The sequence below is a fragment of the Lucilia sericata genome, unplaced genomic scaffold (genome assembly GCF_015586225.1).
Source record: "Lucilia sericata isolate MDLA Ls3-8-SP2 unplaced genomic scaffold, ASM1558622v1 Contig000359F_arrow, whole genome shotgun sequence".
NCBI lineage: Eukaryota > Metazoa > Arthropoda > Insecta > Diptera > Calliphoridae > Lucilia > Lucilia sericata.
In genome coordinates this window covers 217,914-235,638 of record NW_023994378.1, presented here as the reverse complement: position 1 = coordinate 235,638, position 17,725 = coordinate 217,914, and the positions used below count along the sequence as shown (strand labels likewise).

The window sequence follows — 17,725 nt, the reverse complement described above, 5'->3', positions numbered from 1 at the left end:
ACTATAGACTAGACTATAGACTAGACTATAGACTAGAACTATAGACTAGACTATAGACTAGACTATAGACTAGACTATAGACTAGACTATAGACTAACTATAGACTAGACTATAGACTAGACTATAGACTAGACTATAGACGACTTAGACTAGACTATAGACTAGACTATAGACTAGACTATAGACTATACTGTATGACTAGACTGTAGACTAGACTATAGACTAGACTATAGACTAGACTATAGACTAGACTATAGACTAGACTATATACCAGACTATAGACTAGACTATAGACTAGACTATAGACTAGACTATAGACTAGACTATAGACTAGACTATAGACTAGACTATAGACTAGACTATAGACTAGACTATAGACGAGACTATAGACTAGACTATAGACTAGACTATAGACTAGACTAGACTAGACTATACTGTAGACTAAAGACTAGACTGTAGACTAAAGATTAGACTGTAGACTAGACTATAGTATAGACTATAGGCTAAACTATAGACTAGATTATATAATCGACTGTAGACTGGACTATGGAGTCGACTTTAAACTAGACTATAGACTACACTTTATGCTATACATAGTCTATCAATAGACTATAATTTAGACTGGACTATAAATTAGACTATAGACTTTACATTAGACTAGACTACAGACTGGTATACAGACTACGTTTTAGACAAGACTAAATAGTTTATAGTTTAGTCTATAGTCTATAATGTAGTCTACTCTATAGTATTGTCTAAAGTCTAGTTTATAGTCCAGTCTATAGTCTAGTCTATAGTCCAGTCTTTAGTCTAGTCTATAGTCTAGTCTATAGTTTAGTCTATAGTCTAGTCTATAGTTTGGTCTATAGTCTAGTCTATAGTCTTGTTTATAGTCTAGACAAGTTTTTTCTATGATCTAGTCTATAGTCTAGTCAATAGACTAGTATATAGTCTAGTCTTTTGTCTATATAGATTATATGGACTAGACAAAAGACAAGATCATAGAATGGATTATAGACTAGACTACAGACTAGAATATAGACTAGACTACAGACTAGACTATAGACTAGACTATCGACTAGACTATAGAGAAGACTATAGACTAGACTGTAGACTAGACTAAAGACTAGACTATAGACAATACTATAGACTAGACTACATTATAGACTATAGTTTAGTCTATAAACTATAAACTGTACAATAGACTAAGCAATATTCTAGACTATTAACTAGTTTTTAGACTATAAACTAGACTATTGAATAGACTATATAATAGATTATAGACTATAATATAGATTAGACTATAGAATGAACTATAAACTCGACTATAGACTAGGCACTAAACTAGAATATTAACTAAACTGTATACTATACTATAGACTACGGTTTAGACAAGACTATAAACTTGACAATAGACTAGAATATAAACTAGACAATAGTCTATAGACTAGAATGTAAACTAGAATGTAGACTACACTATAGATTGGCCTATAGACTAGATTGTAGAATACACTTAGCCTAGACTATATACCATTGTCTCGCCTATAGTGTAGTCTATTGTCTGGTCCATAATCATATCTTTAGTCTAGTTTATAGTCTAGTCTATAGTTTTGTCTGCAGTCTTGTCTATATTCTAGTCTGTATACTAGTCTATAAACCAGTCTAGCCTATATTCTGGTATTTCGTCTATTTTTAAAATAATTTCAAAAATGTTCATAACTTTAAAAAGTTTATTTAAAGTTTAGTTAATGCTTTTACGACCAAAACTCATTTCGTTTTTTCTAAAATAAAACAACTATTTTTTATTAGCAAAATTTTCGAAAATAAAAGAAACCAAAATTAGGAAAACATATCCCTAAAACCAAGCAATGCTTAAAATCTTTAAAGAAAAATTGAAACAACAAAAAAAACAATAATTTATTAATTGATACAATGCTTATACAATATTTACAAAAAACCAAGATACCAAAAAAAAAAAAAAACTATTTCTAAACTAATTTTGTTAAAAGAAAAAAAAACAAAAAAATATATTTATTGAAAACAATACAATAATTGGCATTAATTAAAGAAAAAAAATATATAAATTATTATTGAAAAAGAAAAACAAAATTATAGCAAATGAAAAAAAAAAACATATTTAGTCATTAAAAGAAAAATACAACAACACATTAAGAAAAAAAGTATTATTGAAAAATTATAGCAAAAATAAAAGTTTAAATGAAAATTATAGTGAAAAATAAACAAAAAATGCTAAGAGAAAAATTAATAAAAAAAATATATAAAAAAAATATAACAAAAGTGTTTGTTTTTAAAGAAGTCGAATACTTTTGTAAAACCGTTACATTTTTCAAATATTTGTTTCTACTTTTACGCATAAATTTCTAACAACTGGCAACTTTGTTGTTTAAATTTGTTTCACTCAAATAAATTTATATTTTCTCTCTCTCTCTCTCTCCGTCTCTCAGTATTTCTTTCAATCCATGTTTTTTTCATTATCATTCCTTATCTTTCTTTATTCTCTTTTATTTAAAAATAAATACAACCACGAATGGTATTTTAATCATCATACTAAGTAGGGATGCCAATCCCGAAATCCCGATCCCGAAAATCCCGGGATTTTTCAAGATTGGCAAATCCCGAATCCCGGGATTTGGAAAATAAATCCCGGGATTTTTTCGGGATTAGGATTTGTTTCAAAAAACTGTTTTTATTTTCTTTTTTTGAGCCATAATTTTCATTAATTTGAAAATTACGATCTTATTTTATTTTTGACTCATGCAAAACAAAATTCCGCAGAGCTAATTTTATACATATTTGAACCTTTTATTTTTTAAAGTGGTATGAGTCCATACACATAGCACATATAAATTTATTTATTCACTTCGTTTTTATACCTTACACCACTTTAGTGGGTAGGGTATATTGGGTTTGTGCTGATGTTTGTTACACACAATAATATTGGTCCTATACCTTAAAGTATACCAATCGGCTCAGAATCATTTTCTGAGTCGATTTAGCTATGTCCGTCCGTCTGTCCGTGTAAACCTTGTAATCAAACTACAGCAATTTTGAAGATAATTCAATGAAATTTTGCATGATCTTCTATTGTACTAGAGACGGATCCTATTGAAAATGGATAACATCGGTCCAATATTTGACCTAGCCCCCATACAACTGAACCCCCCAAATAGGGTTTTTAAGTTCATAATTATGTTCAATATACTCGTAACTCGACAAAAAGCTGCAAAACCAAGTTCTATACTAGCCTTCATGACCCTGATGTATTTTTTGATGATGCGGCCTCATTTGACCCTAGCCCCTATGCAAAGCCCCCTTCGAAATATGACTTAAATGTACACAATTTTATTCAACAAAAAATAGCTAAATTATATCTGAGGCAAGGTACAATTCAACTTAGATGCTTTATTATGAACAATAAATCACATTTTATTTTTATAACTGGTGTAGGGTATGGTAGGCTTCGCCCAACTATAACTTTTTACTTGTTAGCACATTGCAATGTTGGTCGTAGACCGACCCAAAAAGTATACACATTCTGTGTCTGTAAGCTGAAAACACGAGTTAGAAGACTCATTCTATTTGGGCTGCAAATTTGGAACAAAATTGACACAAAAAAACCTAATTGGACCTCCTCTGAAAATCACATTGATGCTGATATTAATATCAATACATTACAATATTTTGATGGTGGGTATTTAATTTCGGCACAGTCGAATACAAACTTTATTTTTCAATACTAGAGGATTTTACATTTCTAACTTTCTACAAATCTGAATGATACCGGTAAAGGTAAATTACCTTGTTCTGAATGCACCTAAAATTTTAAATTAATACTACGAATATAATAATATGTTCCAAAACTAATATGTATTTTGAGTAAAATTCCAAATATTTTTCAAAGAATAGGTTCTAAATTGATGTTCGAATAATTGAATTGGTATCTGTTATAATTATTAGTTCACGTGGAACAGTATGAGGTTTTAAAAAGTGCTTATGTCTAATTTCGGAACTTGATATTTATTTTATTTAGGAAGTAAGTATGTATTTAAAAAGTTTCAGAAATTATTCAATTCTGAAAGTTTTTATTTAAAAATTGGAATTAATTGGATTGTTTTAATTTAAATATATCTTCTGTCTGTTAAATTTCCACAAAATTAAACAATTTTCTTTACAAATATGATGATTTAAAGATTTTCATATATAAAATAATTAAATTCATGTAATCCCGAAATCCCGTAAAATCCCGAAATACCGAAAAATCCCGGGATCCCGAAAAATCCCGGGATCCCGAAATATCCCGGGATCCCGGGATTGCAATTTTCAAAATCCCGAATCCCGGGATTTGTAAAAGCCAGTCCCGTTTGGCATCCCTAATACTAAGTCAATGGTTTAATCAACTAGTTTGTTTATTTTTGGTTTCAAACACTCATGAAAATATTTCCATCCACAATGTTAAAGTTGCCACCCGTTTATTTTTATTGGAGAGAAACCAAAAATGAGGAATTTTAAAAATTTAGTAAAAATTTTCGAAATTCTCTATTTTTATAGAACATTTTCGAAATTCTCTATTTTTTAGAAAATTTTCGAAATTCTTTATTTTTATAGAACAATTTCGAAATTCTCTATTTTTATAAAAAATTTTCGAAATTCTCTATTTTTATAGAAAATTTTCGAAATTCTCTATTTTTTATAGAAAATTTTCGAAATTCTCTATTTTTTATAGAAAATTTTCGAAATTCTCTATTTTTTATAGAAAATTTTCGAAATTCTCTATTTTTTATAGAAAATTTTCGAAATTCTCTATTTTTTATAGAAAATTTTCGAAATTCTCTATTTTTTATAGAAAATTTTCGAAATTCTCTATTTTTTATAGAAAATTTTCGAAATTCTCTATTTTTTATAGAAAATTTTCGAAATTCTCTATTTTTTATAGAAAATTTTCGAAATTCTCTATTTTTTATAGAAAATTTTCGAAATTCTCTATTTTTATAGAAAATTTTCGAAATGCTCTATTTTTACAGAAAATTTTCGAAATTCTCTATTTCTATAGAAACTTTTCGAAATTCTCTATTTCTATAGAAGATTTTCGAAATTCTCTATTTCTATAGAAAATTTTCGAAATTCTCTATTTCTATAGAAAATTTTCGAAATTCTCTATTTTTATAGAAAATTTTCGAAATTCTCTATTTTTATAGAAAATTTTCGAAATTCTCTATTTTTATAGAAAATTTTCGAAATTCTCTATTTTTATAGAAAATTTTCGAAATTCTCTATTTTTATAGAAAATTTTCGAAATTCTCTATTTCTTATAGAAAATTTCGAAATTCTCTGTTTCTATAGAAAATTTTCGAATTTCTCTATTTCCATAGAAAATCTTCGAAATTCTCTGTTTCTATAGAAAATTTTCAAAATTCTCTATTTCTATAGAAAAATTTCAAAATTCTCTATTTCTATAGAAAATTTTCGAAATTCTCTATTTCTATAGAAAATTTTCGAAACTCTCTATTTCAATAGAAAATTTTCGAAATTCTCGTTTTTTATAGACAATTTTCTAATCGAAATTCTCCATTTTTATTGACAATTTTCGAATCGAAATTCTCTATTTTATAGACAATTTTCGAATCGAAATTCTCTATTTTTATAGAAAATTTTCGAAACGAAATTCTCTATTTTTATAGACAATTTTCGAATCAAAATTCTCTATTTTTATAGACAATTTTCGAATCAAAATTCACTATTTTTATAGAAAATTTTCGAAATTATCTAATTCTATAGAAATTTTTTTAAATTCTCTATTTCTATAGAAATTTTTTGAAATTCTCAATTTCAATAGAAAATTTTCTAAATTCTCTCTTTAAATAGAAAATTTTCGATATTATCAATTTTTATAGAAAATTTTCGAATTTCCGGACGGACATGGCTAGATTATCATAGAATCTAATAAAAACCTGGAGTATATAATATGTTCAAAACATACCTTTACATAACTGGAATTTCAATTATCCAAAATAGGAATTAATATCTCCACAAGCAATCTGGCCACTCTCCACAATTTTAGTTAAACATCTGTTTATTTACTCCAACATTAAAGTACTTGTGTTAATTTTTTTTTTGTATTTTAATTTTTCGGATCAGTCACAATAAAAATGGCAACCATAACGGACGAAGAGTGGGAAGAATACAAGGTACGATCATTCGATCAGTTTTATTTTCATTTTAAATTGAAAAAATAAGAACAAAATTATTAAAATATAATACAACAATAATTTTGCAGAAAAAAAACAATAAAGTGTACGGCGATGAAGGCGAGGAACGGCGTAGACGTGCCATCGTGGCTCAGCGTAAGAAAATCGTCGAGGAACATAATCTAAAATATAAAAAAGGTGAAGTTGAATATCAGGGACGTCTTAATTCCATGTCCGATTATACGGATGAAGAAAGAACACGCATGCATGGTTTTCAAATGACATGAACAAAATCAAAAAAAAAATAAGAAAACAAAAACAAAACTTTCGACGTGCGTGTCTGGACTGATAAGAAAAAATTTGATAATTTTCTAAGAAATTTTTAGTTTAGTTTAGTTAATTAAAGTAAATTTTTTTTATAAACATAACGCGTTTATGTTAAAAAGAAATTTTCATTTTTATGTTTGTTAAAAAAAAAAAAACTAAAAAACACATGCAGTATATTGTAATAATGATGTTAAATGTAAACAATAATAAAGATTACTACAAATTTAACATAAATTTGGTTATTTTTCACATGACAGCTGTTAAGTTACATTAAACGTTAACACAGTTAATTTGGAGCACGAACTCTGTTAATTACTTTAAAAAAATGTCTGCGCCAGGCATGGGAAATTCAGCACTTTAGTACATTTTAATATCGTAAAATTACCGCAGAGCCCGCACGACAATTTCAGAACTTTTTCTAGTCTATAATCTAGTCTAAAGTATAGTCTAGTCTATAGTGTAGTATAGTCTAGTCTATATTTTAGACTATAGTCTAGGCTTCAGTCTAGTCTATAGTCGCGTCTAGACTTTAGTCTATAGTCTTGTATATAGTCCAGTCTATAGTCTAGTCTATTGTCTAATCTATTATATAGCCTAGACTATAGTCTAGTCTCTAGTCTAGTCTATAGTCTTGTCTATAGTCTAGTCTATAGTCTAGTCTATAGTCTAGTCTATAGTCTAGTCTATAGTCTAGTCTATAGTCTAGTCTATAGTCTAGTCTATAGTCTAGTCTATAGTCTAGTCTATAGTCTAGTCTATAGTCTAGTCTATAGTCTAGTCTATAGTCTAGTCTATAGTCTAGTCTATAGTCTAGTCTAGTCTAGTCTATAGTCTAGTCTATAGTCTAGTCTATAGTCTAGTCTATAGTCTAGTCTATAGTCTAGTCTATAGTCTAGTCTATAGTCTAGTCTATAGTCTAGTCTATAGTCTAGTCTATAGTCTAGTCTATAGTCTAGTCTATAGTCTAGTCTATAGTCTAGTCTAGTCTAGTCTATAGTCTAGTCTATAGTCTAGTCTATAGTCTAGTCTATAGTCTAGTCTATAGTCTAGTCTATAGTCTAGTCTATAGTCTAGTCTATAGTCTAGTCTAGTCTATAGTCTAGTCTAGTCTATAGTCTAGTCTAGTCTATAGTCTAGTCTGTAGTCTAGTCTATAGTCTAGTCTGTAGTCTAGTCTATAGTCTAGTCTATAGTCTAGTCTATAGTCTAGTCTATAGTCTAGTCTATAGTCTAGTCTATAGTCTAGTCTATAGTCTAGTCTATAGTCTAGTCTATAGTCTAGTCTATAGTCTAGTCTATAGTCTAGTCTATAGTCTAGTCTATAGTCTAGTCTATAGTCTAGTCTATAGTCTAGTCTATAGTCTAGTCTATAGTCTAGTCTATAGTCTAGTCTTAGTAGTCTATAGTCTAGTCTATAGTCTAGTCTATAGTCTAGTCTATAGTCTAGTCTATAGTCTAGTCTATAGTCTAGTCTATAGTCTAGTCTATAGTCTAGTCTATAGTCTAGTCTATAGTCTAGTCTATAGTCGAGTCCTATAGTCGAGTCTATAGTCTAGTCTATAGTCTAGTCTATAGTCTAGTCTATAGTCTAGTCTATAGTCCTAGTCTATAGTCTAGTCTATAGTCTAGTCCTATAGTCTAGTCTATAGTCTAGTCTATAGTCTAGTCTATAGTCCTAGTCTATAGTCTAGTCTATAGTCTAGTCTATAGTCTAGTCATAGTCTAGTCTATAGTCTAGTCATAGTCTAGTCTATAGTCTAGTCTATAGTCTAGTCTATAGTCTAGTCTATAGTCTAGTCTATAGGCTAGTCTATCGTCTAGTCTATAGTCTAGTCTATAGTCTAGTCTATAGTCTAGTCTATAGTCTAGTCTATAGTCTAGTCTATAGTCTAGTCTATAGTCCTAGTCTATAGTCTAGTCTATAGTCTAGTCTATAGTCTAGTCTATAGTCTAGTCTATAGTCTAGTCTATAGTCTAGTCTATAGTCTAGTCTATAGTCTAGTCTATAGTCTAGTCTATAGTCTAGTCTATAGTCTAGTCTATAGTCTAGTCTATAGTCTAGTCTATAGTCTAGTCTATAGTCTAGTCTATAGTCTAGTCTATAGTCTAGTCTATAGTCTAGTCTATAGTCTAGTCTATAGTCTAGTCAATAGTCTAGTCTATAGTCTAGTCTATAGTCTAGTCTATAGTCTAGTCTATAGTCTAGTCTATAGTCTAGTCTATAGTCTAGTCTATAGTCTAGTCTATAGTCTAGTCTATAGTCTAGTCTATAGTCTAGTCTATAGTCTAGTCTATAGTCTAGTCTATAGTCTAGTCTATAGTCTAGTCTATAGTCTAGTCTATAGTCTAGTCTATAGTCTAGTCTATAGTCTAGTCTATAGTCTAGTCTATAGTCTAGTCTATAGTCTAGTCTATAGTCTAGTCTATAGTCTAGTCTATAGTCTAGTCTATAGTCTAGTCTATAGTCTAGTCTATAGTCTAGTCTATAGTCTAGTCTATAGTCTAGTCTATAGTCTAGTCTATAGTCTAGTCTATAGTCTAGTCTATAGTCTAGTCTATAGTCTAGTCTATAGTCTAGTCTATAGTCTAGTCTATAGTCTAGTCTATAGTCTAGTCTATAGTCTAGTCTATAGTCTAGTCTATAGTCTAGTCTATAGTCGAGTCTATAGTCTAGTCTATAGTCGAGTCTATAGTCTAGTCTATAGTCTAGTCCATAGTCTAGTCTATAGTCTAGTCTATAGTCGAGTCTATAGTCTAGTCTATAGTCTAGTCTATAATCTAGTCTATAGTCTAGTCTATAGTCTAGTCTATAGTCTAGTTTATAGTCTAGTCTATAGTCTAGTCTATAATCTAGTCTATAGTCTAGTCTATAGTCTAGTCTATAGTCTAGTTTATAGTCTAGTCTATAGTCTAGTCTATAGTTTAGTCTATAGTCTAGTCTATAGTCTAGTCTATAGTCTAGTCTATAGTCTAGTCTATAGTCTAGTCTATAGTCTAGTCTATAGTCTAGTCTATAGTCGAGTCTATAGTCTAGTTTATAGTCTAGTCTATAGTCTAGTCTATAGTCTAGTCTATAGTCTAGTCTATAGTCTAGTCTATAGTCTAGTCTATAGTCTAGTCTATAGTCTAGTCTATAGTCTAGTCTATAGTCTAGTCTATAGTCTAGTCTATAGTCTAGTCTATAGTCTAGTCTATAGCTTAGTCTATAGTCTAGTCTATAGTCTAGTCTATAGTCTAGTCTATAGTCTAGTCTATAGTCTAGTCTATAGTCTAGTCTATAGTCTAGTCTATAGTCTAGTCTATAGTCTAGTCTATAGTCTAGTCTATAGTCTAGTCTATAGTCTAGTCTATAGTCTAGTCTATAGTCTAGTCTATAGTCTAGTCTATAGTCTAGTCCAGCGGTTCCCACCGTTTTTTACTTCGCGGACCCCTTGAGGAATTTATTTAATTTCACGGACCTCCATACATATTTTGATATATTATTGTTATAAATAACACTGTGATACAAAAGTGAAGAAAAATAAAATGCAGTCGTTCTCATATACCAATTCTATTTCGTTATGGTCCATAGAGTACGAATATATTTTTAGTTTTTCCCTATCACTTCGTTAACTTACTTTTTAAGAGCAAAAGATGCGAAAAAGAGCCATTTTTGAAGTTTTAAATTTGAAAAATCATAAGTTTAGTAGTTTTCATCCGATTTTCAAATCCGATATTTTTTTTAATGATACAAGTGTTGCCTTTTAATCAAAAAAAAGAAATCCAAAATTTATGGTCAAATGTCTGAGTTACGGTCGTTTAAGTAAAAAACTCATACTTTTTTAAAAAATTTTCATTTTCATCATGCTCTACTTTGGCCATGAGGCAGTGAGTTCATCTTTTATTACTTTCCTGAAGAATCACATAAAGGAAGGTTTCTAAAACTTGTTATTTCATAAAAATCTATGAAAAACTGGATGATTTATGCCAATTTTTCTAATAGCATGTTCCTCGAATTTTTGGTTTTCTCCATACAAATTAATTTTTGCATAAAAATGTTTATAAACATTTTTTAAACTTGTTACAAAGAAAACCAGAAACATGAACATTTTTGTATGGAAGAAATATGCTATATTTTTATAAAACTGAGCACAACTCATAACCTTTTTCATCGATTATCATAAATTGACCATCATTGGAAACCCAACTTAATGTGCCTTTTTTCAAATGTAATAAAAGCTAAAGTTACTGCTTCATGGCCCACGTAGAGCAGTATGAAAATTAAAAATTGTTGGAAAAGTGTGAGTTTTTTTACTTAAATGGCCGTTACCAAGACATTAATCATAAATTTTGGATTTATTTTTTTGGGTTGAAAGACAACACTTGTATCTTTAAAACAAAATATCCAATTTGAAAATCGGTTGCAAACTACCAAACATATATTGTTTTAAAGTTAAAACTTCAAAAATAGCTCTTTTTCACATCTTTTGCTCTTAAAGAGGAACTAAACGAAGTGATCGGGAGAAATTAAAAATATATTCCTACTGAGAACCCCTTCATTTTTTTGCTGTATCACTGTGTAATTGTTCGTCCGAAAATTGTCTTAGTCCTGGTTCATAAACCCTATAAAATATTCCCGTACATTGAGAATATTTAGTATTTCGGAGATGTTTTCAATTGCATGGTTTTAAATATAGAATGACTTCTAACATGATGTTTAATTTTATGATCGTGAGAGCTTTCATGTTCATTTCTCGTCAAGGTAGCGAAAAGGTTTCTTTATCAAGTATTGTCGACATGTGCTTAAAGAGTCATGTTTCTAAATTTTTTTGCGATTGCATAGGAGTGAGCTGAGTATGTAAGCTAAGTTTTCGGGAAAATATGTGAAAGTTAGACTTCTTCGATGTTGTTGCGGAATGCGTTACCCACATAAAATATGACCTGAACTCTTTGCGAATGTACTGTGAATTTGGATCTTAAATTTGAATTTTAAAATACCTACGAATTATTTTACTGCGTGGTTTTGACTATTTACGCATAACGCTATGAATTTTCTGATGTTGATTTAATATGACCTGAACTCTTTGCGAATGTACTGTGAATTTGGATCTTAAATTTGAATTTTAAAATACCTACGAATTATTTTACTGCGTGGTTTTGACTATTTACGCATAACGCTATGAATTTTCTGATGTTGATTTAATAATATTGAACAACAAAATTAAGTTAAAATCTGTGTATCACGTCGGAATGGAATATTTATATTTAAAATTAACTAGATTAACACTATGAAATGTGACCTAACTTCATATTCCGGGATACCAGTATCAGTATTTAATTCTAAGGCAAATCATTATCCGTCTGCTATAAAAACACTTATTTCGATACATATACATTTATAAAAATTACAAATCACGTAATACTTTACTTTATAAAAGGGAAACAATAAATTTGTAGGGCCTAGCTTCATCCTGACCGAAACAATAAAATTCAAAGAGTCACCAACAAATCTGGGATTATTGAATAAAAATTGTGTATTTTAGTATTTATGAAAAATTTGGAGATATTTTTAATATTTTCTAACATATAGAGAATATTTTTTATTCATGATTTTTTTCGTTCGTCTTCGCGGACCCCCTAGGATTTTGCTACGGACCACTAGGGGTCCGCGGACCCCCTTTTGGGAACCGTTGGTCTAGTCTATAGTCTAGTCTATAGTCTAGTCTATAGTCTAGTCTATAGTCTAGTCTATAGTCTAGTCTATAGTCTAGTCTATAGTCTAGTCTATAGTCTACTCTATAGTCTGGTCTATAGTCCAGTTTAGTGCTTTAAAACCTAAATAAGTACTAATTTCAAAATGACAATTTGCCATGCCTGATCTATGCTTAACATTTCCACACACCGTGTTAATCTATGGTGTTTAACATTCTACGTGTTAAGTTGCGCTGTTAAGTAACATTAACACACCAATGCAGCATGAAATTATTTGAAAAAACTGTTATTTATTTATTCATTTTTTAATGGATTTTATTAAAATTATATTATTTATACCTGTTTGTATGTATATGTTGTTGTTGTTTAAAAAAATATATATTTCTATAAATGTATTTATATTCAGTATTTATGTCAAAATATATTTGTTTGTTGTTTTCATTTAAAATTGTTGTTTTCGTTTTTTTAATATTTTAAAAAAAAAAATACTTACTTGTTCAATGACATTGGACCAGCAATGACAACATATGGCACCCAAAAAATGTTTCAAATTCATTGGCTAAATATTTACTTATTAAAGTAAATCTAAATAATAGAAAGAAGAGAGAGAGACAAAAAAACAGCAAAACAAAATTAATTAAGTAAATAAATAACAGTGTTTTTGTTTTGCTGTCGACAAAGTCCGTTTATTTTCAAAAACACATTCTGAGATTTTGACTAAGATATGTTCTGACTAAAACTACGCTTTAGTGTTTCCCCTAACTGTAATTTTTTGTGTTAATTTTTCTTAATAGGTACATGATCAAAATATTGATTATATTTAGTACTTTGCACCCACAATTATGTTTCGTTTATTGTGTATATCTTTAAGTTATAAAAATAAACAAACAATTCTATTCTATTTAAAGAAAATTTTTGAGGGGGTACTAAATTATAAAAAAAAATTAAGTATCGAAAATGTGTATATTATTATATTATTGTATGGAACATATGTGTGTAATTCTTTTAATACAATGATCAAGTTTCTTAAAGAATGTTGTTCTAACAAAGTGAACTTTGAATTGATTCGTTATTTCCAGGGAAACCAAAAATATGCCATAACAAGTAAGAAAGTATAGTCGGGCGTGGCCGACCATATGATACCCTACACCAGTTATGAATATTAAATGTGATTTATTTTTCATAATAAAGCATTTATCTTCAATATTCCCTTGTTCCGATACATTTAAGCAATTTATGGATGAAAAACTAATTTTCTGAAAGAGGCTTTATATGGGGGCTAGGGGCAAATATGGACCAAGCCCGATATATGAATATATGAATATATTTATATTTACATAATATTTTATTGTGCTGAATTTCATCGCGATATTTGTGTTTATAAGTTAATTTGGGACATTCAAGTAATTTTCTGAAGGGGACTTTGTATGGGAGCTAGGGTCAAATGGGGCCCGATCTTTATGAAATTTGGCAGGGTCATCAAGACTTCCATAAAACTTAGTTGTGCCGTATTTTATCGATATATCTGTATATTTAACATAATTACGAGCTCAGAAGCCCTTTTCGGGGGGTTCTGTTCTATGGGGGCTAGGTGAAATAATGGACCGATTTTAACCATTTTCAATAGGCTTCGTCCTTGGGTCAAATAAAACGTGCGTGCCAAATTTCATCCAATTATCTTGAAAATTGCGACCTGTAGCTTGCGCACAAGGTTTACATGGACAGCCAGCCAGCCAGACGGACGGACGGACGGACGGACGGACGGACATAGCTTAATCGACTCAGAAAACGATTCTAAGCCGATTGGTATACTTTAAGGTGGGTCTAGGACGAATATTTTTGTATGTTACAAACATCAGCACAAATCCAATATACCCTCCCCACTAAAGTGGTGTAGGGTATAAAAATATTCTCTAACATTATTAATCATTTTATATTTATACTCCTACTTATGTTATATGTTAAAATGCTTTAAAAAACACTATAAGAGCCACACTTGTTTAAACAAAAACTTAAGACACTTATGAACTTTATGAAAATATTGAAATTAGCTCGGCTCTATTTGTTGTTGCATATTTTTTCATAATTTTCAATAATATTTTAACTTGGGCTTTTAAAAACGCTTAGTTGAATACATTAAAACACTACCAGGGCCACACTTTTGAAAAGAAATAAACAAAAACACTGCATAAAGCCCTTTAAACATGCTTAGATTTGCTTTGTTTAAGTTGTTGTTGCATTCTTTTACTATTTTACTACAAACTTACACATTTAATTGCCTTTAATTGAAACAGCAACAACAAATCGTGACACTGAAAAACAATAACAATTAACACACCAGAGCATATTTTTTAGAATTTTGCTTTTAACTCTAATAAAACACATGTTTTAAACAAATATTAACAATTTTTATAAACTATTAATTTTTTGTATTCTTTTTAACTAATATTTTTTAAAAAACTTTATTAAAATTAGTTTTTTCAAAAAATTTTTTCACAATTAATAAAATTTTGACACTTTTGCTTGAAAGTAAGGCGACAAACTAAAGTCAATTGTAGAAAAAGAGGAAGCACATGCAGGCTAATGCAAAAACAATCATAAATAGAGAAGAGTTTAAGGGAGAGTGGAAGAGTATGCAAATTATGTAATGCAGGCAACAACAATAACAACTAATAATAATAAGGAGAGTTTGTTTACTTATTTTTTTAAAGGAGAGTTTAAAAAAAGGTAAACAAAAGGCAATCAATAACAACTTGTTATTGATTTGTTGTTATTTATTACTTATGAACTTTAGTTGCACAAGTTTAAGGCTTAAAAACTCCTTTAATATTCAAGTTTATTTAAATTTTTAACTATAATATTAAACCTTAATTTGTTTACTATAAATCTACCAAATTTTATTAAAATCTGAGCTATAGTTTACCAATTATAAGCCTTTTTATTAAGGTACTATTTAAAAAAAAATAAACCTATATCACTAAACAACAATAAAATACAAATCGTTGCATGACAGCAAAACAATAACAACAATCAATGACAAGTTGTTATTGCACAGAATTCATTTGTCCTTTGTTTACCTTTTTTAACTCTCCTTTAAAAAATAAGTAAACAAACTCTTCTTATTATTATTAGTTGTTATTGTTGTTGCCAAACTAATACACTAACTTCCAATTAATTTGCCTACTCTCCCACTCTCCCTTAAACTCTTCCCTATTTATGATTGTTTTTGCATTAGCCTTGCATTTGCTTCCTCTTTTTCTACAATTTACTTTAGTTTGTCGCGTTACTTTCAAGCAAAAGTGTCAAAATTTTATTAATTGTGAAAAAAATTGATGAAAAAACTAATTTTAATAAAGTTTTTTAAATAAATACTACTAAAATATAGTACAACAAAGTATTAGTTTATAAAAAATGTTAATATTTGTTTAAAAAAGTGTTATATTAAAATTAAAAGCTAAATTCTAAAAAAATATGCTTTGTCATGCCACTTTTAGGCCCTGATATGTGAAATGTTGTTGTTTTTCACTATCAAGGTTTGTTGTTGTTGCAAATAAAGGCAACTAAAAAGTGCAAGTTTGTAGTAAAATAGTAAAAGAAATAGCAGCAACAACAACAACTAAAGCAAAGCAAATCTAAGCATGTTTAAAGGACTTAATGCAGTTGTTTTTGTTTGTTTCCATTCAAAAGTATGGCAATGGTAGTGTTTTAATGTATTCAATTAAGCGTTTTTACAAGCAGAAGTTAAAATATTATTGAAAATTGTGCGAAAAATTACAACTACAATTAAAGTCGAGCAAATTTTAATATTTTCATAAGGTTCATAATAAGTGCTTTGTGGTTGCGGTTAAATAAGTGTGGCTCTTATAGTGTTTTTGAAAGCATTTTAACAAACAACTTAAGTTGGAGTATAAATAAAAAACAGCTGAAATTGCTAAAAATCTTCTGGAACAAAAGACTTAAAAATTTAAGTCTAAAAAGGTAAGTTATGATTTTATATTTCAAAATTTGGAAAATTAAAAAAAAATCTTGTTTTGTTATTGCCAAAATCAAAGATGGAAAATTATGTGTGGGTAATTAGGCAGGAATGGGAAGAAATAAAAAAAAAAAAATAAAATTCAAAATAAATATATTTTAAAATTTTGACAATTACATATGTAAATTGAGGTGTTATTTGTAACTCTGATACCAAGGACTATATATTTAGTACATTTTTATTTGAATTTTCTATTATAATGAATCTAGAAACATAAACTTAAGAAAGTAATTAATCAAAATGTACTTTTTATAATATTGAACATATAAAGCATGTAGATCCCCGAATAAATGAACAACTACAAAAGTTAACTTTTTGGTACTTTTACGTTCTTCAAAAGATACTTTTTGAGTTTTCTATAATATTTTACCCAGAAACATGAAATTAAGCATGTGGAGCCTGGAGTAAATGAGAACCTATAAGATATAACTTTTTGGTACTTTTCGTTCTTTAAAAGATACTTTTTGAGTTTTCTACAATATGAAACTAGGTTTGAAATTTGTTAATTTTGGGCTCAAAATTATAAACTCTCTCACGATTATACTAAATAAATCGCATAGGTCCGATTCTTACTCGTTTTTATATGTATAATCTATTTAAAAGTCTTCAATTTTAATAAAGACACATAAAATATTAAATCCTTTTTGATCCTCTTTCTACGGTTTAAGACATAGTATAATACATAAAAAATAAAACTTTTAAGATTAAAATATATATTTCATCTTTTTTTTTAGCTAACGGCTAACAAATTGTTCTGGCTCATTGTCTTTCATTTCTTGGCAGTAAATTCTAAATCCTTCAATTTATTTTGTTTTGTTTTTTATATTGTTCGACAGACATGTTTGACATGCCTTAAATCCTTTTCTTAGCTGCCGTTTTTTAAACACAGAGCGCTACACTAAGTCGACTGGACGATAGATTAGACTATGAACTAGACTAAGGATTAGACTATAGACTAGACTATGGATTAGCCTATATATTAGGCTATAGACTAGACTATAGACTAGACTATAGACTAGACTATAGACTAGACTAGACTAGACTAGACTAGACTAGACTAGACAAGACTAGACTAGACTAGACTAGACTAGACTAGACTAGACTAGACTAGACTAGACTAGACTAGACTAGACTAGACTAGACTAGACTAGACTAGACTAGACTAGACTAGACTAGACTAGACTAGACTAGACTAGACTAGACAAGACTAGACTAGACTAGACTAGACTAGACTAGACTATAGACTAGACTATAGACTAGACTATAGACTAGACTATAGACTAGACTATAGACTAGACTATAGACTAGACTATAGACTAGACTATAGACTAGACTATAGACTAGACTATAGACTAGACTATAGACTAGACTATAGACTAGCCTATAGACTAGACTATAGACTAGACTATAGACTAGACTATAGACTAGCCTATAGACTAGACTATAGACTAGCCTATAGACTAGACTAG

At 29.1% G+C, this 17,725-nt stretch overlaps 1 protein-coding gene across 1 annotated transcript; it reads left to right on the top strand.

Annotated features, from left to right (window-relative positions):
• Nucleotides 1-6,069: 6,069 nt before the first annotated feature.
• LOC119604074 (crustapain-like) lies at nucleotides 6,070-6,761 on the top strand. Its single transcript, XM_037956505.1, has 2 exons — nucleotides 6,070-6,206; nucleotides 6,296-6,761. Exons 1-2 carry the CDS (start codon nucleotides 6,168-6,170, stop codon nucleotides 6,491-6,493), a joined length of 237 nt encoding a protein of 78 aa, XP_037812433.1. The 5' UTR covers nucleotides 6,070-6,167; the 3' UTR covers nucleotides 6,494-6,761.
• Nucleotides 6,762-17,725: the final 10,964 nt, after the last annotated feature.

Coding starts and splice junctions, on each gene's coding strand:
- LOC119604074 (XM_037956505.1), top strand. CDS start 6,168: ATGGCAACCATAACGGACGAAGAGTGGGAAGAATACAAG. Junction 6,207..6,295: donor AAGAGTGGGAAGAATACAAG/GTACGATCATTC, acceptor ATAATTTTGCAG/AAAAAAAACAATAAAGTGTA.